Source organism: Bidens hawaiensis, unplaced genomic scaffold, assembly GCF_021521415.1.
Source record: "Bidens hawaiensis isolate Kalapana, Puna unplaced genomic scaffold, B.hawaiensis_p1.1 tig00047226_1, whole genome shotgun sequence".
Classification (NCBI taxonomy): domain Eukaryota; kingdom Viridiplantae; phylum Streptophyta; class Magnoliopsida; order Asterales; family Asteraceae; genus Bidens; species Bidens hawaiensis.
The window spans coordinates 69,203-95,838 of NW_027498432.1; the positions used below are offsets into that span (position 1 = coordinate 69,203).

At 33.7% G+C, this 26,636-nt stretch overlaps 1 protein-coding gene across 1 annotated transcript; it reads right to left on the bottom strand.

Annotated features, from left to right (window-relative positions):
• Positions 1–3,929: 3,929 nt before the first annotated feature.
• LOC143596866 (MADS-box protein 04g005320-like) lies at positions 3,930–14,098 on the bottom strand. Its single transcript, XM_077075527.1, has 8 exons — positions 13,430–14,098; positions 8,123–8,201; positions 7,796–7,859; positions 7,462–7,559; positions 7,312–7,353; positions 5,679–5,720; positions 4,829–4,959; positions 3,930–4,742 (listed from the first exon to the last, which is right to left on the bottom strand). The coding sequence occupies exons 1-8, from the start codon at positions 13,612–13,614 to the stop codon at positions 4,652–4,654; spliced, it is 732 nt and encodes a 243-aa protein (XP_076931642.1). The 5' UTR covers positions 13,615–14,098; the 3' UTR covers positions 3,930–4,651.
• Between the last annotated feature and the right edge of the window lie 12,538 nt (positions 14,099–26,636).

Genomic DNA, 26,636 nt, shown 5'->3' on the forward strand with positions numbered 1-26,636 from the left:
TTGTATGATTTATGTATGACGATTGCTTGACGGTGCTTGAACGATCTTCGGATATTGCGTGTGCCGTCAAGTGTTAGTTAAAGGTATAATTGATATGTATGATGTATGAATGACGTATGTATGAATATGTATGATGTACGAACAATGTACGTATGAAATGTTGATGGTACGTGAACGCTCTTCGGAGATTGCACATATCGTCAAGGAAAGTATGAAAATGACAGGTATGTTATAGTAGCACGAATGTAGGGAACCAACCCTAATAATGTCGGCGAATGAAGGGAACCGAACCTAATAGTATCGGCGAATGTAGGGAACCGAACCTAATAATATCGGCGAAGGTTATAGGGCGGAATGCTCTTTAAGTAAGTACGAAAGAAAGAATGAAAGTACGTAAGTAAGTACGAAAGAAAGAATGAAAGTACGTATGTAAGTAAGTGTGTAAGAAGATATGAAGGTATGTACCTCCGGGTGCATATGCTAGTATGTGAATGTATTGTATGTCGTCTGATTAGCTAGAACTCACTCAGCGTAGCTGACTTTTAGTATGCACGCAGGTGAGTAGAATGAGGCAACTTGCTTGAGGGGAAGCACATGGCATGGATTTGAAGACACTTGCATCTCAATGAAGTGTTATGTTATGATGTTTTAAAAGACAATGTTTTATGTTTAAATAATTTGAATGCCTATTAAGACAAGAGAGGATGGTTATGTAATTTAATGGTTTGAATGTTTTAATATTCCGCGAATGTTTTTATTAACTCTGATATTATGAACTGCGTTTATGAGTTAATCCAACGTTAAAGTGAGGCACCGGTAACGGGGCCTTACACATGGGGTTTAGATTGAGGTGGATCCTTTACAGAGTGTTTATGAACATGGAAACACAAGTAGTCTTACTGAAAGTGAATACAAGGGTAATTCTGGAAATAGTGAACATGAGAGTTATAGTCTGGCCAGGAATAGACAAAGAAGGAATGTAGGTCCTCCTTTGAGACATAGGAATGTTGATGATATATCAACATTTGTTCTGAATGTTGCGGAAGAAAAAAGTTCTTATTAACCATTGTCTTATTTTGAAGCAATTAATTCAAAGGATAAAAACAAATGGGTTCAGGCCATGAATGAAGAAATGGATTCTTTGCATAAGTATGACACATGGCAGGGTGGATAAGCCTGAGAAGCAAAAATTAGTTGTATGCAAATGGATTTTTAAAATCAAAGAAGGTATGCCAGGAGAAAAACCTAGGTACAAAGCTAGGTTAGTAGCTAAAGGGTTCACTTAGAAGGCTGGCATTGACTATAATGAGATTTATTCTCCAGTTGTGAGACATACCTCTATTAGAATAATTTTAGCATTAACTGCTCAAGAAGACTTGAACAACTTGATGTAAAGACAAATTTTCTTCATGGGAATTTAGAAGAAAATATTTATATGCATCAACCACAAGGTTATGAGGTTGAAGGGCATAATGGAAAGGTTTGTCTTCTGTTAAGATCTTTATATGGATTAAAGCAGTCACCTAGGCAATGGTATTTGAGGTTTGATCAATACATAGTGTCTAGTGGTTTTAATAGGAGTAAGTTTGATAGTTGTGTTTGCTTCAAAGAGTATGAAGAAAGGCAATATGTTTATCTGCTTCTTTATGTAGATGATATGTTGGTGGCTTGTAAGAACACACAAGTCATTCAAGATACTAAGGATTTGTTAATGAAAGAATTTGATATGAAGGAGCTTAGTGAGGCTAAGAGGATCTTAGGTATGGAAATTACCAGCAGAGATCAAGGTTTTTTATACTTGACTCAGACTAGCTATACTAAGAAGATATTATCAAATTATGCTATGGAGAATTGTAAGGCAGTTACTATTCCATTAGGTATTCATTTCAAACTTTCTGATAAGGATTGTCCTGTATCAGAAGATGAAGTATCTTATATGAACAGTGTGCCTTATGCTAATGTGCTATGTAGCCTAATGTATCTAATGGTGTGTACTAGGCCTGACTTGGGAATATGCAATTAGTCTAGTTAGTAGATACATTGCTAAAACTGGTAAGAATCATTGGGAGGCTGTAAAGTGGATACTGAGGTATTTGCAGAGTACCTAAGATGTTGGTTTAATCTTTGGAAATGGCTCTATTGATAGAGAGATTGTTGGTTATGCTGACTCAGATTTTGCAAAGGACTTAGACAATGGTTAGTCTATGACTGGGTATGCATTTAAGGTTTGGGGATCTTTAGTTAGTTGGAAAGCATCCTTGCAGCATATTGTGACTCTATCTACAACTGAGGCAGAGTATGTGGTTCTTACAGAAGCAGTTAAAGAGGCATTATGGCTTAAAGGTTTCATTTATGAAATCAGGGGTAATTTGGTCCAACCTGTTGTTTTATGTGATAATCAGGGTGCAGTGCAATTGACTAAGAATGTTGTTTATCATGAAAGGACCAAACATATCAATGTTAAATTTCATTTTATAAGGGATGTTAAAGCAAATGAAATCAGTTGATACAATGGAGAATGGTCTGACATGTTTACAAAGGTGTTACAAGGTTTCAAGTTTCAATATTGTTTAGATATACTAAACATAGTAGATCACTGATGACAAGGTAGAGATTGTTAATATGTGTCATAAATGTTTAGGGGCTATTTGTATAACTTACTTATAGTTACAAGATTTGTGGTAAATCTGTCAAGTATGGAAAAGTTCAGGGATTGGTTTGGTTATTAGTGTAATTAATTTGTTTATAGCCGTTAGAGTGGATAAAACGGGGAAATCAATTAGTTAGGGTTAATTCATTTTTTCAATTTCTTTCTTTGTAATTCATTCAAGAGTCTGTAATCGTCGATTCATGTTAATAGTAATCATCGATTCATGTTAATAGTAATTGATTTCATTTGTTCTTGATCTTGACTCTTGATCCAAGTTCTCAATAGTAACATTCTTTTAATCAAGTGCTTGTTCATTCCCTTGGAATCCAAATTCTTATACCAAATACTCCATCGATTGTTTGAACTGTATACAAACAATAATCAATTTTAGCTCGAATGGTTTGTAGTGGAACCCAACCTTGTAATTTTTTTTCTATCGATACGTCCTCCGAAATTAAAATATGATCCAAGGTTTGAGTGAACTCACTAACTTTTTGGTATGAGTCGATTCGAAAGGTTTGGAAGTTGACAAGGGAATGTCATGTCATTCTACAAACCACATTCATTGCATTATTTGAGGGAATCTCACTAACCCTCAAAAGACATAAAAATTGGCTATTACCCTCCACCAATATGAGGGTCTTTCTTTTATAGACAATTGTATTTCACGTGACCCCACGTTGCATTTGCCTATCACATAAATGGTAAGTTTTGGAACGGTAAAAAGCCAAAAAGGGCTCTAAGTCTGGTGCTTAAACGCCGTCCATTTTCAAGCGAATAGGGAATTTTCAAATTAGGATGTCCCATCAAACTTTGGTGATGCAATTGGTTATACCTCATATCCTTTGATGTCCCATCTACCTTTGATGATATTTTGGTTATACCCGGATTCCTTTTACGATCACCATTTCTAAACAATTGATCCACCTCCCCGTCCGTACATAAGAGAAGTTATAGTTAGAGCATCTTTAACAATTTTCCATTCAAACACGTCAAATCAGCTGCCATATCAGATTTCTATTTATCTTTCAAAAACACTTATTTCTGTATCACTACTCTCAAATGTCATTTTACTTTCACATCTTCTCGTACTTTTTCTGTTAATGAAAATGACAGATTCTTCTTTTTTTAATTTAAAGGTCACATAAATTTCAAAATCAAACATATATTAGTTACAAAACACATAAAGTAGACATTATATATATTAAAAGTTACATGTTAAGTTTCGCTTATTGCCTGACATAATTCCATATAATGTGCTAACTACTCGTGGTTCATGTTTGATTTATCCATTGGAAGTAATGTTTTGCCTTGGTTATAGAGGAATTATTTCATTGGACGATTGAACTCGTCCATATATGCCGTTTGCCCACCTGTCAAACAGCTCGACAACCTTCACAACTGACTTGTTTTAACGGATAGACGAGTCCACACTCATTACCATAGTTCTACAACCTCTTCAAGGGGTGTCTTGTTAGTCATCAATCAATATATGATCATTATAGGTGAGGTCGAATAACATAGCATTAGCATCCGGCGTTGATACTAGATGTGATCATAGGCGCACACCACTTTAGCTAGTGTTTGATGATCCAAAACACATGTTCATGCTTAAATACTCTTGTAAGCTCGACGTCAACACCATTATTAGGGCATTAGACCAAGCCTCCTGAAGATGCACTAATGTAGTTGAATACATTACATAAAAGAGTTACCAATGTTTTGATTCGGTGAAAGTGTGATCGTAAGTAGTTACTGGATCGTCGAGCATCAAAATGCTTTTTCTTCTGGAAAAACCTGATAGTTACGATAGTTACGCTTTTCCACGATAAAATATCAACGCGAAGTAAATCACAAACCGTGATAGTAAATTGTTATTGAATGAAAAGATTGAATGTTTGCTGCATCAGCTACCCACTTTATTAACACAGTTTGAAGACAAATATATTATGCATGATCTATACATTTAAAAGACCAATGAGGATGTTCTTCAGTTGAACATTAAAGCATCCACCCTGGTACTATAACTCCATTAGTATTTTGTGATCTTCTTGGAACAACCCTTTCATCATTTTGTGGAACAACACTGTTGCTGAAATGCAAGTACAACAAACGAAATTAAATCTACCGTTAAATTCAAATACAATTGTGTTCTTATAATTGGTCGTAGAAATGTACCCAATTCGCAAATTGTCATTGCGATCAAGATGTTGGAAATGACGGTCCTGGTGAGCCGGTGGTCGTCTCTTATCGAGGTTGCGCTTGTGGGCTTCCCATGATAGTTGATAAGCTGCAGTGCTTTCTTCCAACTACCAAAAAAGAAATAACATGATGCTTTAGAATAAGTATGTTAACAGGCAGCAGGTATGCTCTTCAGTAATAATATTTTGTTATTAATTCTTGGTGAACAGGCCAAACTTTCAGATAAAGTTCAGTTGAGCATATCTACCAAGAACAGTTCGCGGGCTATGAATACTATGATAAAAAATATCTTTCTTCTTTTGGTTTCCAAAAAGTTATAATGAAAGGGGTTGTTTTGTTTGGAGGCTTGTTCCAGATCGTATACTGGTAACTGGTAGTTGGAAGGATGTTCCGCAGCTTGTTTTGAATGGGTAAAATTGTTATATACTGTAAAGTCGCTAGTTTTGTATGTAGCTAAGAATTCAAGACTTAGGGGCATTTTGGTAAATACCGCTTCATGTAACGGTTAGACACTTGTTTGGGTAGTTGATGGCATCAAACTGGTCATGTTTAACTTGTTAAAAAGTCGCTCAAAGTGGAAATCAATCTCAGGGGAGACGTGGCGTGAAGAACCATCGAAGTGTTTTACTTGATTTTGTTCAATGTTATAGTTGTTCTTTGATGTTTGTTTTGTACTTCTAGACCAGTAACTTTGGTCTTGTGGTTGTTTTCATAGGAGCCTGTTGTGCGGTTTTTAATTAATTTTCTTTTGCCGCGGTTCAAAAAAAGAAAGAAAAAGAAAAAAAAGAAATGGGAAATTATGTATAATTAGGGTTTCATGGCATACCTCACTTCTTAGGGCTTTGTTAGCTTCCAACAGTGTTTGTTCCTGTAACAAGACTAAAGTTAGTTTTACTTTAGTTGAACCTAAACTAAATTACTATATAATAATGTGATGAAATTTATGCAAGTATATGTTGTAATCAGGAATCTGTAGTGTAGACTGCCTAGCTACTGCTAAAAATCGATATCGAACTTACAATAGCAGAAAATCAGAAAGTACAACTGATAACAATGCAGGGGCAAATCACATACATGTATATACCACAAGCATATTGTTGGACCAAGTGCATTTACATCTTCCCTATATCTTAAATAGTATGTATGAATTTGGGTTGATGTTGATGAGGGACCAAGGGTAGACATTTTGTTGATGTTTACTTTTTAGTTTTTATGATATTCTATTCGAAGTGTGTTATTCTTGATAAATCAAATCAGTTTATCTTATAAAGCATAAGTTATTGTATCTTTGATACTGTATAAAGAAAAAACAAGAAACACACATATTGTCTCTCTTAAACTATCTACTCTAAAACCTTTATACTGATTAATACTAACTGTATTGTGTTTATTAAATAACTTTTCTTCGTTAACTTTTAAAAAAAAAGTGTACATACAAATATACGTAAATTTTTTTTCTTAACAATCTGATAAGATTTTATTGAAAACGGATTTGTAATTAAAATAAAGTACTCTTTAGTATGTAAAATAAGCATAATCATTTTTACTAAGTACGAGTACGAGTATCGTACCAACACCATCACTACTTGTACTCAATTTTTATGGTTTTTGGTTTTAATACAATTTGGTTTTGGCATTAATTTTTATGTACTCTTGTACTATCAGGTTTAAACCAGTGTTGTACAACCATAATTGATTTCGGTTTGTGTTTTTACTCATTTATAATTTTGGAATACCCGTATATGTATATGGACCAGTCTCGGAATTGCATTGAAAAGTAATGATATTTTTATATTAATTAGCGGGGTATAATGATGTACTTCGACTACAAGTTTATGATGAAACTATATATTTAATTTTTGGTTTATTTTACTTAACGTTAGTGTTTACTAAATATTTTTTTGGGTGATATGGCTAAGGGCGCGCATTGAACCATTGCACGTAACCTTGTAGTTATACTAATTATTGCAATGTATTTACTTTTTATGAATACTAATATACTATTAGTTATGGCATATCGGCAATTTAATTATAACCTTAACTTAGAATTATAAATTATTTATATATAATTGTTTCACAAAACATAAATTAATCAATATATAAAATGTTTAACTCAATATAAAAAATATGTTAGTATTATATATTATTAACTTTAATTTTGGAGAGAATGAATAGCGTTCCTTTATAATAAACAACTTGAATGTCCTCTTCAATTCTAGAGTCTCTCTATATTCTATGGAATTGTAGTAATACTTTATTTGGTTCCTTTACCTCTATGCTTAGAAATAAGAGTATGGCTTTAGTGTAACCATTATAGAGGTACTAATTAGTATGTACTATATAGTGTCTGACTTCGTAGTTAATGCATGAATTAAGGTAAAGGACTTCTATGTTTAACATTCAACTAAGAAACAACAAATAACAAATGCAAGGAGTACTACACACTTGTAGGAGATTACCTTCTGGTGCAAATCTGATAGTTGATCAAGCATATATTTAGTCTGCAATAACCCTTACGACAACATTAAAATTATGCCTGAGGGAAAAAGAGAAATACCCAAGAAAATATATATGGATTGCTAGATTCCCAGAGTAATATATTGATGTACCTTGGTTAATCTGACTTGCCTGAGAGCTAAGTCCACTTGACGTTCAAGCTGATCAAGATCCTTTGATCCCAACTTCTCTAATTCTTCCCCAAGATAATGTATATACACATATATATCAATACATGTATGTGTGTGTACTAGCAGCTAATTAATAAGGACAAATTAGACTTGTATGGCCTCAAGTAATTGGACCTCTGTTTGTTTTTCAAGATTCAGTTCATGCATTATAAGTATATTTAAAATCCTGGATGCCCGAATGATGTGTTAATCAATATATAGCTAATTATACGGTAAGAGTGATTAATATGGTATACCCTTGATTCTAAACATACATACCTTTGAGTTTGTTGGAGAATATCAACTTTTGCTTTAAGCTTTAAATACTCCTGGTAGCTACTCTGTAAGTATAATGATAACAATTAGTCCTAGTAATTCAATGAGGAATAAACTTAACTTGATTGTCGCACGGAGATTTCACTTTACATCCTAAATCCTAAACATGTGATTATTCCATTGGGGTTTCCATAATTGTTTTTTTTAACGACATAAAATGCTGTTAAAAAGTTATCATAAAATGTTATAACTTACATAGCTGCTTATGTTTAACTGTACATGAATAAAATTAACCTGAAGACCCCTGTTCATGAAAGAAAAATGATACCTGTGAATCTTGATCTTGATTGTTAGTTTCCATTGTGCCATAGCTGTATCTGTGGTACCTCTCAAGTGTCTTGGACATGCTGCATAAAGTCAGAGTCAATAGAGATGATTATTGTTTGATTGTAATTGCAATAAATTTTCTGCTGGGCTTTGGATATTTATGAATCAAAGAGCATTATTGGTGAAAACATTACATAATTAGAAGTAAAAATGTGTAAGCATTATATGTGATTATTGCCGCAATAGTGTTAGCCGAATTAGAGAAAGGATAGTTGCATGTCGACTGTGTTGTGTTACTTGTGTGGTTGTATCTTCAAGTGTGTGGGATACACAACTTGATAAATGTATTCCTTTTCCTCACAATCATGGTTTTTCCTCACAATCATGGTTGGCAGATATGTTGATCTCAGGGAAGAAAGAAAATGGAAATGAAAATTTCTAAAAATATTAATGGTCGTTCACTTCCTATACCTATAGTCTTTAGAAAACCCATAGGAGGATGATCCCTACTCATCAAATAGCCGTATGAGGATTTATCAAATAGTCGTTTGAAAAGTAGGACTGTCTGAAGATTCACCGAACTGTCGTTTTGAGTTCAGGGATAGCATATTTGAGTTTGAGGGTGGCGCATGAATAGAAGTCTTCAATATTTACATCACTAACGGCTAAGGGAACAAAAAATAAGCACAATTGCTCGATAAAAAACTTCAATCTTCGAACACTTGTTATCATATATACTAAAAAAATATTTCACACTTTCATTGGGCATCCCTCAATGATTTGTCCCACAACCAACATAAGAAAGGTAAATCACGTGTCGTATAGTATATGTGGTGATGTTAGGTTAGGGTTTTAATATCTAAACCTCCTCAATAAATCTTACCACTAAGGCATATGCTAGTGCTAACCTTCATCTTTTTCCTTTATTATTTACACTAAAGTTGAGTTAAATTATCTAGAAGTTAACACACAACCTTATTTACAAATAGTTAATTAATAACATTAAAGCCGAAGCCTAAAGAATTTTTGGCTCAACGAATTCAAACGAACTCGTGGGATTTAATGCACTTAACATCTAAGCTAACACTTGCATTGTTGTTTGACCTCCAGAAGATCCTCATTAAATGTGTGGCCTACTACAAAAAAGCTAGATGGAAGCACTCCGTGGGTATGTCAAAACCATGTCTCTTTTGCTATGACATTCTGTATTGTAACTCAACCAGAAGTCATGTCATGTCGTTAAGACATATTATCCTTCAGTCAACCCATGTTTTTTACTTTAATCAGAGTCATTTTGTTATAGGGGTATTCTAGGGACACCATCCTTTTTGCTAATAAACCCACCAATACGCCTCGTATAGAGGGGTGTCTGGGTGTCCCTAGTAGGACCCATATCTATAAGCAGGCCTTCCTTGCCCCCCAACATGTTTAGCATGTCAGAGATAAATGCCACTTTTTCCTTATTGATTTGATTTATCAGCTAATATGCCTGGAGGATGCATATTTCCTTAAATGTGTTATACTTGTTAGAAAATAGTGACTTATATTGTATGTGGTAAATGGAACCAAGTCGTGTATCCGCAACTAGTGAGATCTATAAACTTATTATTCATTTTTATGATAGTTTGTCGTTTGATATAAATGTTTCTTAGTTTTACACTACTTATTAGTTAAGCGCAAGCTCAGAGGCTCCGGGTTAGACGCCCCGCCTACCCTAAATGACAATCAAGACCTCTGAAATGAAATTTGGGATCTCAAAATGATACCTCACCCAGATCATAGAGATAATATGTAGTGACTGTTCGTGAATTTTTTTCAGCGAGAAGTTAGTTTATGTTCGTTCATTTATATTCATGAACGTTCGTTTATGTTCGTTTATATATGTTCGTTTCTGTCTGTTTATTTATGTATGTTTATGTATTAATAAAAACTAATTAAATATCATTTGGATGAATCATTTACTTAAACTTTTATATTTGTTAATTTGTGTACATTTAAGTGTTTTTATTTATGTTCGTTTATGCTTGTTTGTGCTCATATATGTTCATTTATCTTTGTTCAGTTATATTCGTTTAGAAATTAAACAAACGAACATAAACGAACACAAATGTTCATTTTTTTTAAATAAACGAACATGAACATAAATATGTGTTCGATTAAGTGTTTATGTTCATTTAAAGTTAAATGAACGAACATGAACATGCCCTTGTTCGTGTTTGTCTAATTGGTTCACATGCTTTCATTATTCACATTGATGAATACATCAGTCTTAATCTCTAGGCTCCGCCAATTTTATTTGTGTTCATTTGTGTTCGTGAACCGTTTGTGAACACATTAATTTCCTTAATGAATGAACACGAGCATAAATTCTCGTTCGGTAAGAGTTCATGAACTGTTCGTGAACACATTATTTCCTTAACGAATGAACATGAACAAGGCCTTGTTCGTGTTCGTTTGGTTCATTTATAGCCTTAGTGATTATAGAAGGATAATTCTATAAATTCAAAGAAAAAAAACACTTGAAATACTTAAATAAAATTGTTATCATTTATGAGAACTTTTCAATATATATCTTAGATCAGTAAATACTATTATATAGATATTTAACACATGTACCTTTTTATGATTAGTATTATGAAGCAAATATAATTAAATACTATTATATTATCTACCTTATAATGAAATCACTATTCATGAAAAATTAGTTATAGTTCTGTGGTATTATGAGTAATTAAGACTTAATAGGAACAGATTAGGTTTGGTTAAAAAAATATATTTACATCCTTAACTTTCTATTTGATGGAAAGACTTATAACTAAGTACCATAACTATGATTTATTGTGCATAAGAATTTACTGAAGCTTTTCACTTGTGAGTACCAAAAACAATGGCAGTATCATCTATTATATGTCATCACTGAAATAAGAATTTATATGATGGCCTTATACATACTCTATTTATATTGTTTACCCTTTGTTTCATAGGGACGTTGACCAACTATTTTGATGCAGAAATCAGTACAAAATTTAATATTATGCCTAGTACATATCATTCGGTCCACATTTCCTAATTTGAACTATAACTTGTTTTTTTGTCTAGTTTCACAAATCCATGTATATTAAGTATCTTAGTAACATTAAAATTACCAACATTTGTAGAGACAATGAGAAAACCAATAATTTTATGTTACAAGGACTTTTACATATTGATTTTTTTTATGTCTTAAGATGTATTTGGTCTTAATTGGGACTTGGTGTAAGGGATCATTAGAGAAAGAAACTGGAACCAAGAATTTTTTTTGGAAATTTCTTTTACTTTCGGGACTTTAACCCAGGACCTTTGAGTGCTTGACCACCCCAACCTAGAACACATTAAGAAATCGGAACCAAGATAGCCTCATGTAGTAAGTAACACATGATTAGGTTGGCCAAACCTAGAATAGTTGTACATTGGGGAAAGATTTGAAGCCTCATGTAGTATATGCATCCAAGAATTACTTGCTATGACAGGAGCCCTAGTGGTGTGAGCATATGGTGGAGGTAGTTCACTAGTTCATTATGCGAGATCAGAAGCCGATTCATGGTACACTGGTCAGTCACGACTTATGTCATATAAAGGGCATAATGTGCAAGTCTTCTTGCATAAAACCAGCACCGTGTGTCCAATTTTGAGATTTCCCTCTAGATTTTCTAATACTTGTTCACACTAGATCAATTTTGAAAGTTTTAATACAACTAGTGATAACAAATTTTGACTCTTGGGGGTCGTCACTCATATTGTTAGTGACATTGTTTCTTTAATCTATATTGTATTGTTAATGCATGTACTGAAAAGATAAAATTGTTTTATAAACTGCTTGTGAAATTGGATCTTTATTAAACTAACACCTTGTTTTCAAAGCAAATTTCCAGGAGGATATATATGATATCTAATCATGATTTGCCCATTAATTAGAAGGATTGTCTTACTAACACATCATTTGGTAGGTAGAACATAACACAAAAAAGTCCTCGGAAGAACTATTAGCATAAAATCCAAAACAAATATCATTATTAATGGATGATTTCAAATTCCCAACCAAGTGTTATTTTATGCTCGAGCATGTGTAGTAATCATCAAGCAATTATAAATAATTCATTAAATTGTTATTAATAAGGTTATTGGATTTAAATACTCTTAACTTTCATTCATTGACTGAAAACACTATTAACTCACGAAATTTACCACCACTCTCTAATTTCATCTTATTTTATCTGGCACTCCAAGCTAACATGAACTTAGTTTTTTTGGCATGTGACTTTTTTTTAAAAGACTTGGGAATGCCAAAAGATAAAGTTAAGAGTGAAAGAATATATTTCGTTAGGTGAGAGTGTTTCCGTCAACGTAACTAGTGTAAGTTGGGAATTGGGATATTTAAATCCAATAAGCGTTATTAATAAAAAGTCACCACTGTCAATGTAAGTGTTCAAACGATAGCATAGTCTAGCACCCAGTGGACAAATTATTCTGACAGGAATATCTTTTCTTTACTCAGATCTCAATTTATTAACCTTTGGTGCAAGACTAAAGATGGATAATATATATTTGTTACCCAATGTATAATAATACAAATCATCCTAGTTAGAAGAAACATACGGGAAAACAGCTAAGCAAACAATAAAAACAAAAGGGATGTATATGACCAATTAATTAAGAACCCTTAGGTAATAACTTTTCATATAATGTAAATATCAATTACATTTTTTAAATATTAAGATTATAAGCCAAAGGAAGAAAAACACCATGTAGTGTCACCCAAAATGCACTTTACTATCCATACTGCTTTTTTTTTACACACAAAATCATCTTTACATTTATTTGTTTGAATTAATTGGATCGAACACACAATAACAACCGGATTTATCACCCAACTCGGGTTTTATGTTCCGTTAAGATCCGACCACACAATAAACTCAATACATTAACTCCTAATTATAACCTAACTAAATCTAAGCATACTCAAACTCATACTCTTGCTTTCTAAACGTTCAAAACAAATAAACTACTAAACCAATAATTAAAATTAGTTAAACTAAACCTACAGCTTTTGCCCTACAACTTTCTCTTTTCACTCGTTTCAAAATTAACTTCCAGTATTAATAACTCAATTTCTCCAATTTTAGTTATTTATCAAAGAGATTATAAAATGAACTTAAAGAAACTCACAAAAACTTAGCAACTAATAATCACAAAAACTTAGCAATATTTGTATGTATATGTCTAGAGAGAGAGAGAGAGAGAGAGAGAGAGAGAGAGAGAGAGGGAGTACCTGGGGCCACTACAGAACTCATAGAGCTTGCCACCATTAGAGAAGATGATAAGAGCAACTTCAGCATCACAAAGCACAGAGATCTCATATGCCTTCTTCAGTAACCCATTTCTTCTTTTTGAAAACGTCACCTGTCGATTTATCTTGTTCTCTATCCTTTTCAACTCTACTCTTCCTCTACCCATCCTTAATTTTACCCTATTTGTTAACTAATTAACCAAAAACACACATGTAACTAACTACATGTTCAAATATAGTAACATCTAGTGTAGATTGTAGTACCTGATGATAATTTTCTTACCCTTTCTTTCTTCTTTGTATTGTCGGCAGATGAAACTTTGCCTTTATGGATAGTGTTCTTAGGTTCCTTGTACTTTTATTGATAGCATTTGCTACTCTAAATTCGTGAAAAGATAAATACCTTCCATTATTTTGTTCGGTGTATATGTCTTTCACTATGCACAGAGACACATAATTAATAAAGTTGATAGATTTCGTTTTGACATATTAGACTGCTAGAAAATGACAGGAGAGTCGGACGGCTTTCTTTATAATATGTTCGATTAATGGAAAAGGGAAATATAAATGTTAGGCATTCAAATAATTTATATCATTTATAGAAATTTGATTGAATTGTAGATTGCGTCCCTATGGTTTTGGGGTGTGAACCACTTGTGCACCACCTCTCACCACTTGCGTTATCACATTGCGTCCCTCCGTCAACTTTTCATTCGTTGGGACATTAAACACTAGAGTATCCCTATAATTTTGCACAATTGAATTAATTATTCATTATTAAGTCACTCTTCTCAATTACCGACCACCACCAGCCGACATCACCACCATTAGCCACCACATGCATCACCATCGGCCTTACCTGATGTAGGTCCTAAAACGACCACGAACGGATTTGCTCATAATACAAAGTTTCGAGACGGGTGTGGTAAATCAAACGAGCGAACATAAATATAAAGATAAAGATAAGATATAAATGAACGATCTCGTTGTCGGTTAAAAGATTGATATATAAAACAAAGAACCGACCCACCCAATGTGAGCTCCCCTTGGGTGGATGATTTACACTATGGTAAACACACACATACAATAATACATAAAGCTTTATATTTATAGCCTCACACTATCCCTTCTAGAAGCCTTATCCTCATTGAAGCTAAACGCGCCTCCCGAAGCTCTCGTTTCGTGTCCGATTTTCTTGGCGGCTTAAATTATTCACTTGACCTTTAATATATAGCGGGTTTCGTAATTTGATATCCCGTTCATCTTCATCGCCTCTCCTTTATTGCACTTCACTTGAAATTTGATGCCCTAGTGGCGAATATAAGACAACGTTGTCACACCAATTGCAGATCGAACACGATTCCAAATTGTCATCCAACTCGTTTTTACTTCTTCATAAAAAGCCCTAACATATTTATTTAAATCTATAACAAACAAAACAAATTTTGAATTTGAAATTTTGGGAACGTTTAGGGTTTGAACTTGAAAAACAATTTTTTGAACTTGAAGAAGTCAACATCAAACACAACAATTATGTGTTTAAATACAATTTGTGCCGATTCTATATCAATGTGACCATTAACATCGACTTCTTCAACCGTCGGATATCCATAATTTGATGACATTATAAACAACTCACACTTTTAACAATTAATGATTTCCCTGTTCTCTTTGTTTCATCTTCTTCTTTGCATTAGCATTTTCTTTCAAATTTCGCGGCGATTCAATTAAATTCAGTAATTAAAAGCACCCAACAATAGCATTGAGATTTGAAATTTCTATTTTGGGTTGATATTAAGGAAGATTTTATTTTGGAGTTTGTGATTCTCATATGAGCGTAATACTGAAAATCGTTTGATATTGTGTGGGAGATAGACAGTGTCACACCCAAACTTACGGCGAAAATGTCGGGGCGTGAATTGATTGTCACAGCTCACAAGGTTACTATCATGTAACAATAAAAGTTTCAATATCTATTTAATAATTTCAAATAAAACAATTATTCATTACAATATCTGAAACAAACACAAATCAAAATCATAAAATTAATTGTCTCATTGAATTTCTTCTAGCATAAGTCATTAAACGATCTTCTAACTTCAATTACATCATACGATAACCTGCATATGCATTGAAAATAAAATAGTTTTGTCAACACAAGGTTGAGTGAGCAACACACAAGTTTAAGTGTACATATAGTGTGTGTGTGTATAAAGTAATTGCAACAAGTCATATGAGAATAACAAATTAACCATATGAGCAAGTATAACTGAGATGTCGAGAAGCACAAAGGCTATAATGACTGGCGTATGATCATACTAGACTGAGATTATGTTGGACCTCTCCGAATGCGGAAGCATACAAAGCAAATAAGCACGTAAAAAAGTAAGGTATAAGCTGTTAACACATAAGACAAAGTTGCAGTTTTTGAGTATAAGTATATATAAGAAATATAATTTACGCATATGTCCCCAAAACCTGAAAAACGAGTAAAAAGAGGAGAATGTGGTACTCACCTGATCAGATGAACGTGATATAAATGATGATGTGAGAATGATGAACCCTTCGCGATTTACCGTCAAGGATTCCTAATTAAATAATATAACATGAATTAATTATAAAAGGTATTACACGATTTTAATAAATTTAGATTTCGGTGAGATTTAAGTTAGGTTTGGGATTAGAATGTTATTAATTGAACGATTGCTTTCTATTGTTATTAATGCAAACCAATATTATTATCGTCATCTGATTATAATGTTATTAGTGTTATTATTCAAAAACACCACTAACTGTCCATGATAAATATAAATAACTAAATATAAAGGAAATATTTTAATTTAAATATATTATGAGATATATTTACAATATTTGAATAAATATACGTACTTAATATAAATTTTATAATATATAATAAAAATGTCTAAATAAATGTAATAATTATAATAATAATATTTAGATGAATATATATTTCAAATCTTTAACGAAAATTATTTATACGAACGAGTGATCATAAAGATATACCTAACTTGTTTATTAATAAATTACCATTTTACTTAAAGAAAAACAATACATGCATTGATGCATATTATACTTATAAATTATTATATATATACACACCAAAAAAATCCATAACGAGATTATTAAACAAGAACCGCAAAAGTAGAGATGTCGGTTTAACAAAATAAGGTTTATTTAATATTTAATATTATTCAAAATTAATTAATAACCATTAAACGCCTGCTTGCGGTGCGCACATATAATGTATATATGTGTGAACCATTGGGTGGGCAAAAGTAAAATTGCACTAATTTTGACGTTATTTTACTAATCACGTGAAAATAACGTTAAAAGTGGCGGAAGGTTAATCAGGCATCATGTGGTGTCGTTGATAGCCGAAAGACAAGGGCACATGCACCAATCAGCCGGTGTCCCGATGATTGAGTGTTATGTGTCTTATGTCCAAGGCTTGATTCAAAACTACTATCGAGCCGGGGGTCTCACCGGAAGCAGCCTCTCTGTCCCTATGGGATAGAGGTAAGGCTGTCTACATCTTACCCTCCTCAGACCCTACCATAGCATTGCTATTGGTGGGATATACTGAGTACGATGATGATGATGAATTAATAACCATTAAATTAATCAAAACAACTTGTAAAAAAATAAAAAGAACCAAAAACCGCGTCCAGGTGGTTCGAACCCGCGCCCTTGGCCGGTTCAATGAATTAAACACGCACATCATTAACCAACTGCGCTAAGACTTCTTATTGTTTAAAGTTCATTATAATAAATTAAGTGCAGTAGCCCAGACAAACCCTCAAAACCTATGAACCCTAATTTATGCAATAGATCTATTCGCGTTATAATCATCTAATTAAGTTTAGGTTATTGTTGTACGGGTTATATAACTAGTAGGATAATGAATTAGTTACTAGATTTGGTCGCGCTTTGATGGTGAACGGCTAGCAGAACCCGACAGTCATAAAGGGTCTTATAACATCACGCAGACGTCGAAGATGATATAAATAGATAAGGGGGATCAATAGGCGTTGTCTAGGAGGTACTATATGCGAGGTTAATTGAATTATGGTGGTCGTTTTCGTGTATTTTAATGAACGGGTTTCCACCGCTAGGTAATATAAGCAATACGCTTTTTGACTGATTCTAATTTCCAAATTGAAAGTGCCGGCATTGATGTAGATGTCGTGCTCTAATAAAAAACAAGTATTTATGATGCTTAAATACCTATAACTAGTACGGGTAAGTAAGGTCGTCTCCACATGGAATCAGTGGAAAGTGCTAATCAAGTTAAATACTTAATAATTAATTAACTAAGTGGACAAACGATGTCAAGCGGTTTAAAAGAGTAGTTTGTAAACAATAATATGAAAATAACCAAACTCCAGGGTTCGGGTTTTGCAACAAGTTAAGGAATTGATTAACCTTTTTGGACGGTTTCTTATAAAATATGTAAATCAAAAGACTTAACGATTGACTGTGTTGATCGTCATAACTGAATCCGAACAATTGACAAAGTTAAATGAAAATGTAATTGATAATCCGTTTTACTTGTTGAAACACAAAATCAATAATATGGTTAATGATAAACGAGTCAATGACGAAAGAACTTAATCCTAATTGTTGATGACCACAAATCAATAACTGACAAAAGATTAAGCAATCAATTAAGAACACTACAACAAAAAAGGGCTTTTTAGGACCTTTTGTGTGAAACGCTTGTAAATAGGGTCCTAAAATCTATTTAATAGAACAAATAAACATTTGAGGTCCTTTTACAATATACGCTAAAGAACCGGTGTCCTAAAAAGTTATTTTAATAGGATGGATGATTCTTTGGGGTCGTATTATCATATAACTTAATAAGATACTTAAAATTTAAATCCTAATAAAGTAAACTATAAGACATTTAGTTGTTGGTGTCCCATTATGTAGTAATGTAATAAGACACTTAATCACTGAAGGTCTTATTATAACATAAGTTAATAGAACATTTTGTAGTTAAGTCATAAAACATATGTTTTATAGGATCCTTATTCACTAGAGTTTTATTATAACATAACTTAATATGACACTTGACACTTGGGTCTTATAATTTTAACCTTTACATGACTTTTAACTATTGTGGTGTAATATCTGAACACAAAAAACCTAAATATCGAATTAATATGTTAATTATATGGCGATTAATAAAACCGACCGAATAATAATGTCGACTTACCGAATGTGATAAAATAATAAAGTGTAGATTACCAAAAGAGTTAATACCTCGTTAAACCGATAGAACTACAATGATGATTAATCAAACATTCTAATAATAATCTAATTCTATAATTAGCTAAGTCATTTTATGCATGTTAATGATAGTCTCAAATAAATTACATTACAAACGTAGAGGTTTGACATATAAAAACTCAAATTAATTATGAAGTAAGTCGAAGAACCGGTTATGCCATTTTGTGAAACTGAATTTGAAATACTTGAGCTGACTTCATAGCGAGATTTCTTTTTCCTAAATGAAATCAATTAAACCAAAATTCATGGAGATTACGATTACTTTAAATATAAAAATGTCACAACCCTAAATCATGTTTCTCTCTAACTTATATGACCACCGCCGCCATAGTAAATCACCGAAACCAAAGCCAACCACCATCACGACCGCTACTGAGTATTTTAATCATCCAACTCGAACTAGTGCCGAAGCAGCTGGAAACGTCACCATCACCGACTGCGCTATGCTTCTCCGTATCGAGCCGTAGCCACGGGGAAACTTGACTGAGTACCGCCGCCACGAATCTGCCACCATCGAAGGTAACAGCCTAACACGCGATTGATTTATGTTCTCGGTTTTGTTTATATCGTTTTGAACGAATTACCCAAAGTATAAAGTTAATGGGTTAAAAGATAGAGCAAGGTTTAATAATTTTTAGAAACAGTTTTCACCCATGATTATTTGTTCATTTGTTTTCAAACTGAATGTTACATGTTAAAATCACACTTCGTGAACCAAATTGATTTTCTTAAAAAATAAATTGGCGTGAGCTCTACTACAGTACACCATAATTCCATATATGGCCATTTGGATCAGTTTTATGGGTCCGGCTCAGTTATAAAAGCCGGTTTGATTTTATGATATTCACTTTTAATATCAAAGCGTTATTTTTTTGTTGTCTTATACTTGAAGGTATAATTGAGGCGGATTCAAATTATTAGTTGCTACAATCTGCTATATTTACAGCTGCTACTCTGCCCCTTGTCCAAAAGCAACACCGGGTACTTGTAACATTGTTTTTGTGTAGTGTTGCAACCATGAGGTCGATTCAACCTAATGCAAAATTTGAAGACTACAAATTATCAACCTTGGACACGGATAGATGGAAATATTGAAATTGATATTGCACCCAAACTTGTAAGCTTCCTTTGACTTTTTATAGATGTCAATTTTCACCCGATTAATTTTACTCTGTTGATATCAAAATAACAGAACTAGATTTAATAGGTGACTGAAAGTCACCTTTGGGTACTCCATTAAGAGTGCTCTCAAAATTAACAGAAAATTTTAATATACCTTTACATAAATATTTCATCTAAACATCATCATATAATCTTTAGTGCTCTCTAATGAGCATGTAGCGTGAGGATGGGTGAAGAGCCTAGACTCAAATGAGCTAGTTGGTGGTACATAGATTGGACCAAAATGGTGTGAGGTAAATGTTCAAGTACCAATAAAAATAGATGAAAAGTAGGTGAGACCATATGGGTTTTTTCCACAATTCAAGATTGTATTGGTGCATCCATCGCATGGCCTTGTCCATTCATCTTGGTATGTATTTGTTAAACTTGTGATACGAATAATTTTAATAACATGGAACTTAATGCTTATACATGGATGGTTTATTTGTAGGTAGTCCGTGAGTATTGAGTACGCATGATGACTCGAAATTTTATGGTGCTTGTTTCTTTTATTGCTTTGTAATTTTTTTGTTGAATGTTACAAGAGTTTATGTTGGATAATGTTATAACTTATTTATGTTTAGTGTTTTCGTTATGAACAAGCTTATTTAATATAATGAAGTTTTATTTCTTTCAATATTTGTATGTCCATAACCGTAAAATTGTGTGTGGGCATTTAAAAAAGGGTTGTATAATATGATTTGTTAGGACTTTGAATTTTTGTCCTATTAAACGTTAGAGCATTGTAAAAGTGTCATAATATGTTTTTTTAGGACGTTTAAGTTGTTCATAGACATATTACGCGACCATAAAATTTAGTTTCATAAACTTGTTTGGGATATTATTACCATTTTCTTGGTACTATAATGTTACATCATAAGGGTCCTATAAATTAATTTTTAAGAACGCTTGTATGTGTATTAAAAGATTAAAGGTAGGTAAGCACATGTTGAAACATTGAAAAAGTGTCCTAATATGTTTTTATTGGGACGCTTTTTTTTATTGTTAATGGATATATTATGCGACCATAAAATTGGTTTCATAAACTTATTTGGGATATCAGGACGCTTTTTGAGTTCTAAAACTTATTACGACCCCTTTACATGAAACACTTTTCTCGTTGGTCCTATTAAATGAAAGGTCCTATAAAATCGCATTTTAGGAGGCTTTTGTGCGTACTAAAAAGCCCTTTTTGTTGTAGTGGAAAAACCGTTTAAGCACAAAAGTAAACATAAATAATTAATCAACCGAATGATTAACCAAATCCAAATCCAAAGTTCAAGTTTAGAATATCAAAACCTAATCATGCAACTCAACCCTACACCCGGAGATGGTTATGAAGCCTTTAGCCTTGCATCTTGATCTTCATGTTCTTGATTATGATGTTAAGGAATGATTTCATGGATAAATCTTGTGATTAGGATGGGTTATGATGGTGGAATATCGCCTCCAAGAAGTCCCCCAACTAATAATTATTGAATGCCTTCGATATTAGGGTTTTCGGGGCTTAAATATGGAAGAAAAATCACCATAATCACAATTTCTGTCAGACCAGACCGTAAGCTACGGTCTGGTCAATCTGCTTTATGGTCTGCTAGGCCAAAACACTGTTTCCTTCATAGAATCTTCGTTTCAACTTCGTTTTTCTCCCCGTTTGCGGCCACGTCTTCGTATTTCTATCACCTCATAGATCATCACTTTAATTTCCACTCCATCATGAATGCTCCAAATTAGCTTCTTTAAGCTCCGTTAAGCTGAACATACCTGTAAACATAAAACCTCTCAAAGTATTTCTATTCGATACATATAAACAAGTAAAACACACAATATAAAACACTTAAGGAGTGTACTTTTGCCCACACATCACATCCCCACACTTATCATTTGCTTGCCCTCAAGCAAACTCTCATGCAACACATACAATTCGATCGACGGTTCATCAATTATCAATATTAATACTAGTGAGGTGTAAGGTCATACCAATTCCCAAGAATTGACACTATCAAGGTTGATAACCCACCAAATAATTTAATGATACATTTTAAAATTATGAAACCGCCCAAACGAGTGTACTTTGTTTCCGGTTAAGGCACACATGTTCATACCCCTCATAATAAAATATGTCTCCTCTCGGTTTAATATCTGGATCAACAAAAAATGTGCTAGTATCTCTCTGCCCTCAATACGAGTACGAACACAATGTAATAAGCTTGGTAGCAAGTCATATCTCCACCCATTACCCACCGGTTGCATAGAGAAAAGAACTAAGGGTTTTGCTGTGGCTTAGGTTAGGGTGCGGAAGTGGATTTATTTAGTGACTTATGTTGGATGGAAACCCAATTTATTGACACCAACAAACAAATGAACAAACAAACTCACTAACTATTATTTACAACCAATAACGACTTTAAACACGAACTCTTTTTGAGTTTTTCTTTGATTTTCTTTTTTTCTTTTTTTTTCCTTCTTTTTCTTTATTTTTTTTGACGAAATACTAACATCAATATACACAAACAACTGACCCGAGACATACATACATTGTATACTATGCTCGACAATCAACTTAAATACAACTCTTAACATACCAAGTTTCATCCACAGGGTTAAAACAAAAGGCCAAGGCTAACACGGCTTGTAATGTGGGTTTAAACAAACGAAAGGGAAAAGGCACAAACTTGGCTCCTAAGGGATAATGTGGGGTAGGGAGTATTATTTTATTTTTATATGTAAGGCCAATATAAAGTAGGTTTTCTATAGTCCTATTTCTCCATACAGGTGGTGGTATTAGATCTCGAAATGCATGAGACAACCAAGTTCTAGATATCATGGACATACCGGTTACTCTCGATAATGGCACTCAAATATCATGTGTATATACTATATATTATATGTGTATTATATATAAGGCAAATCTTACACACGTACCGGAGGAATTAGGCTGTCGACATGAAACATGTGTACCTGTCCCCATGACTCGTTATCCCCATCTAAACGGTTCATTTTAATTGTCTAAATTTTGAAAAACATTTGCATGGGAAGACTTTCGAGAAGCTTAAAAATTGACCATGACCAAAGACCTCTACTTGGCATTAATACTAACAATTAAAAAATTACAATTTCGGCTTTTGCGCACAATCAAGCTACTCTTAAGGCTAAAATTTTTAATTTCTCCATATTTTTCCATCCCCACACTTGAGATTTACATTGCCCTCAATGTAACTCAGGTTTTCAAAAACAGATGCAAATACAGGATATTCACAAAAATTGCAATTCAAGGGACAACCAATTACCCATCTTCGGATTCAAATAAAGTAGCATACCATTAAACGAAACACACCAAGTTTTTAAACATAAGCATAGACACTAACATCAACCACACGAACCAAAAGTTCATCACGCCACCCGACCACCCATAACACAACTATTATACAGTCAACAGCAAATAAAAGATAGGGAGAGACACATAGACCTGATTCAAATCTCTTATGTCAAACGGTTCCTGCTGATGAGTACTTTTGCAACCTTGACCCACACTTCTTAAATATGATATGCCAATATCTACTTCACTGAATCTTGACAAAACCACCATGAGCTTCCCCACACTTAGGGTTCACTATGACCACGAAACACAAACAAAAAGTAACACCCAAAAAGAAAACCAAAAATAAAGAAAACAAAACAAAACAAAAAGGTCGGGTTGCCTCCCGGTCAGCGCTAAGTTTTTGTTAAGGTCTTCAGCCAGACCGTTACCTCATTTTGCGGTTATGGTGGTCGCATGGAACATTTACCTACTGAGTTTCCTATAAAAGCACGGTAGTTGAAACGCGTCGGTTCTACTCCATTCTTCATGTTCAGCATGTCCGATAAACCAAAGCGAATCGATGTAAATGCATATTTACCTTCAGAATTTTCAGCATATGCTCTGTAGTGAAGACGTCGAGCCCACACACTCTTTCTTATCTTTGAAACATCAAATATAAAACGGGCCGATCTGAGCATTTTCCAACCGAGTTTCCCGTGTATGCTCGGTAGTTGAGGTGTTGGGCCCATAACTTATTCCTCATGGTTGACATGTCTATAGAGCCCACATGACCCCACTTTTTACCATTCTTCCCACTATTCTTCACATTCACCTTCTCTTTATTCGAGTTCAAGTCATCATCCCCTACTTTATCAATATGAATAATATGTAATAGAGGATTATCGGGATGATTTGAAACTATCTTAGTCTCTGCTTCTTCTACTGATATCTCTTCATTTGGGTCTAGGAATTCAGTTCTATGCTCCAACAAGTCTGGATCATGTCCTACAACTTCATAATCAGCAACTATAACCGTTGCATTCGATGGCTCTTCAGTAACCGGAGGAATTGGTGTAGTATTAGTCTCCACAACCACATACTCAACTTCATTCTCTGATTGATTAAGATCCTCCTCTATCACTTCCTCATCAACCATGGCACCACTAGCCAACTTTTCTTGTTCTCGTTCAATTTGAGCCACCTCTTATAGTAGTCGACTCACCAGTTTATCTTGGGCAGCATTAGACGTTTCTTGAAGATCTAACCTTTGATTTAAAGCCTTATTTTGAGCCTCTTGATTTTTATTCTGAATCTCTTGATCTATCTTCATTTGCTTCAAGAAATCCATAATGTCTTTCCAAGACACTTCTTTTTTATCCGAGGAATCTTCTTGATCTAGCTGATAAATCCTTTGATAGGTACCACCATGATTATAATTTTGTGGGAATTCCTCGTATATTGGTTGAGGATGTTCATGGTAGTAGTAGTCATCCTCCTCTTGATAGCTTACAAAAGTTGGCGTATCGGATCCTTCACTATCATACTCCGAATCATCCTCAAACTGGCAACAATTAATTCTCTTCTCAGATTGAGAACGCATGTTGCGACCCTGATGGTTGAAGCTCCTTTGGTTATCTGACTCGTAGGAGCCTTGAGAGTTTGGTGAAGGTGGGCCATGATATGTATGTGTACGGTACGAGTCATCATCCTCCACGGCCTTATATCCTTCATGTGGGTCATAGACCCAACTCCACGTCATCTTTAGTTACCTGCACACATGAGACACACAAATACCAAACGTAAAACTAACAAAAATAAAATATAACTAAAAGTAAACAAAACACTAAACTAGCACTTTGCGCGTTGATTCCCCGGCAACGGAGCCATTTTGATGTAGATGTCGTGCTCTAATAAAAAACAAGTATTTATGATGCTTAAATACCTATAACTAATACGGGTAAGTAAGGTCGTCTCCACAGGGAATCAGTGGAAAGTGCTAATCAAGTTCAATACTTAATAATTAATTAACTAAGTGGACAAACGATGTCAAGCGGTTCAAAAGAGTAGTTTGTAAACAATAATATGAAAATAACCAAACTCCAGAGTTCGGGTTTTGCAACAAGTTAAGGAATTGATAAACTTCTTTGGACGGTTTCTTATAAAATATGTAAATCAAAAGACTTAACGATTGACTGTGTTGATCGTTAGAACTGAATCCAAACAATTGACAAAGTTAAATGAAAATCTAATTGATAATCGGTTTTACTTGTTGAAACACAAAATCAATAATATGGTTAATGATAAACGGGTCAATGACGAAAGAACTTAATCCTAATTGTTGATGACCACAAATCAATAACTGACAAAAGATTAAGCAATCAATTAAGAAAAACCGTTTAAGCACAAAAGTAAACACAAATAATTGATCAACCGAATGATTAACCAAATACAAATCCAAAGTTCAAGTTTAGAATATCAAAACCTAATCATGCAACTCAACCCTACACCCGGAGATGGTTATGAAGCCTTTAGCCTTGCATCTTGATATTCATGTTCTTGATTATGATGTTGAGGAATGATTTCATGGATCAATCTTGTGATTAGGATGGGTTATGATGGTGGAATATCGCCTCCAAGAAGTCCCCCAACTGATAATTATTGAATACCTTCGATATTAGGGTTTTTGGGGCTTAAATATGGAAGAAAAATCACCAAAATCACAATTTCTGTCAGACCAGACCGTAAGCTACGGTCTGGCCACCGTAAGCTACGGTCTGGTCAATCTGCTTTACGGTCTACTAGGCCAAAATGTTTCCATCATAAAATCTTCGTTTCAACTCCGTTTTCCTCCCCGTTTATGGCCACGTCTTCGTATTTCAATTCTCTATCACCTCATAGATCATCACTTTAATTTCCACTCCATCATGAATGCTCCAAATTAGCTTCTTTATGCTCCGTTAAGCTCCACACACCTGTAAACATAAAACCTCTCAAAGTGTTTGTGTTCGATACATATAAACAAGTAAAACACACAATATAAAACACTTAAGGCGTGTACTTTTGCCCACACATCAGGCATCCCGTATTAGGCAAGATTAACAACCTTTTGATTTGATTTCCATGTATACAACATGAATTGTGGTCCAAGCTAAAGCTTTGGGTAAACGGGTTTATAACCGGGTCTTGGGTGTGGGTTTGGATCAGGGTATGGTTTTGGGTTTGGTTCATAATATAATTATAATTAGGCAGAATTGTTATTTAGTCCCTTAACATTGGGTGTGGATGTAAAGTAAGTTAAAACTTGTGTTTAGGGGAGTAAAATGTAGTTAGCTTAAAGTTTAATAATAAAAAAAAAGAAAAATAATAAAATGAAATAGTTTAAATATTTTTATTGATTAAAATTACCCGAAAATG

Bases quoted from the DNA above. Each gene is read 5' to 3' on its own strand.
- LOC143596866 (XM_077075527.1), bottom strand. From the start codon at position 13,614: ATGGGTAGAGGAAGAGTAGAGTTGAAAAGGATAGAGAACAAGATAAAT. The intron at 7,560-7,795 runs ATGTATGTTTAG...ATGTGTATATAC, and splicing joins TCTCCAACAAACTCAAAGGT to ATTATCTTGGGGAAGAATTA. The intron at 7,354-7,461 runs GTACATCAATAT...GGGTTATTGCAG, and splicing joins GGCAAGTCAGATTAACCAAG to ACTAAATATATGCTTGATCA.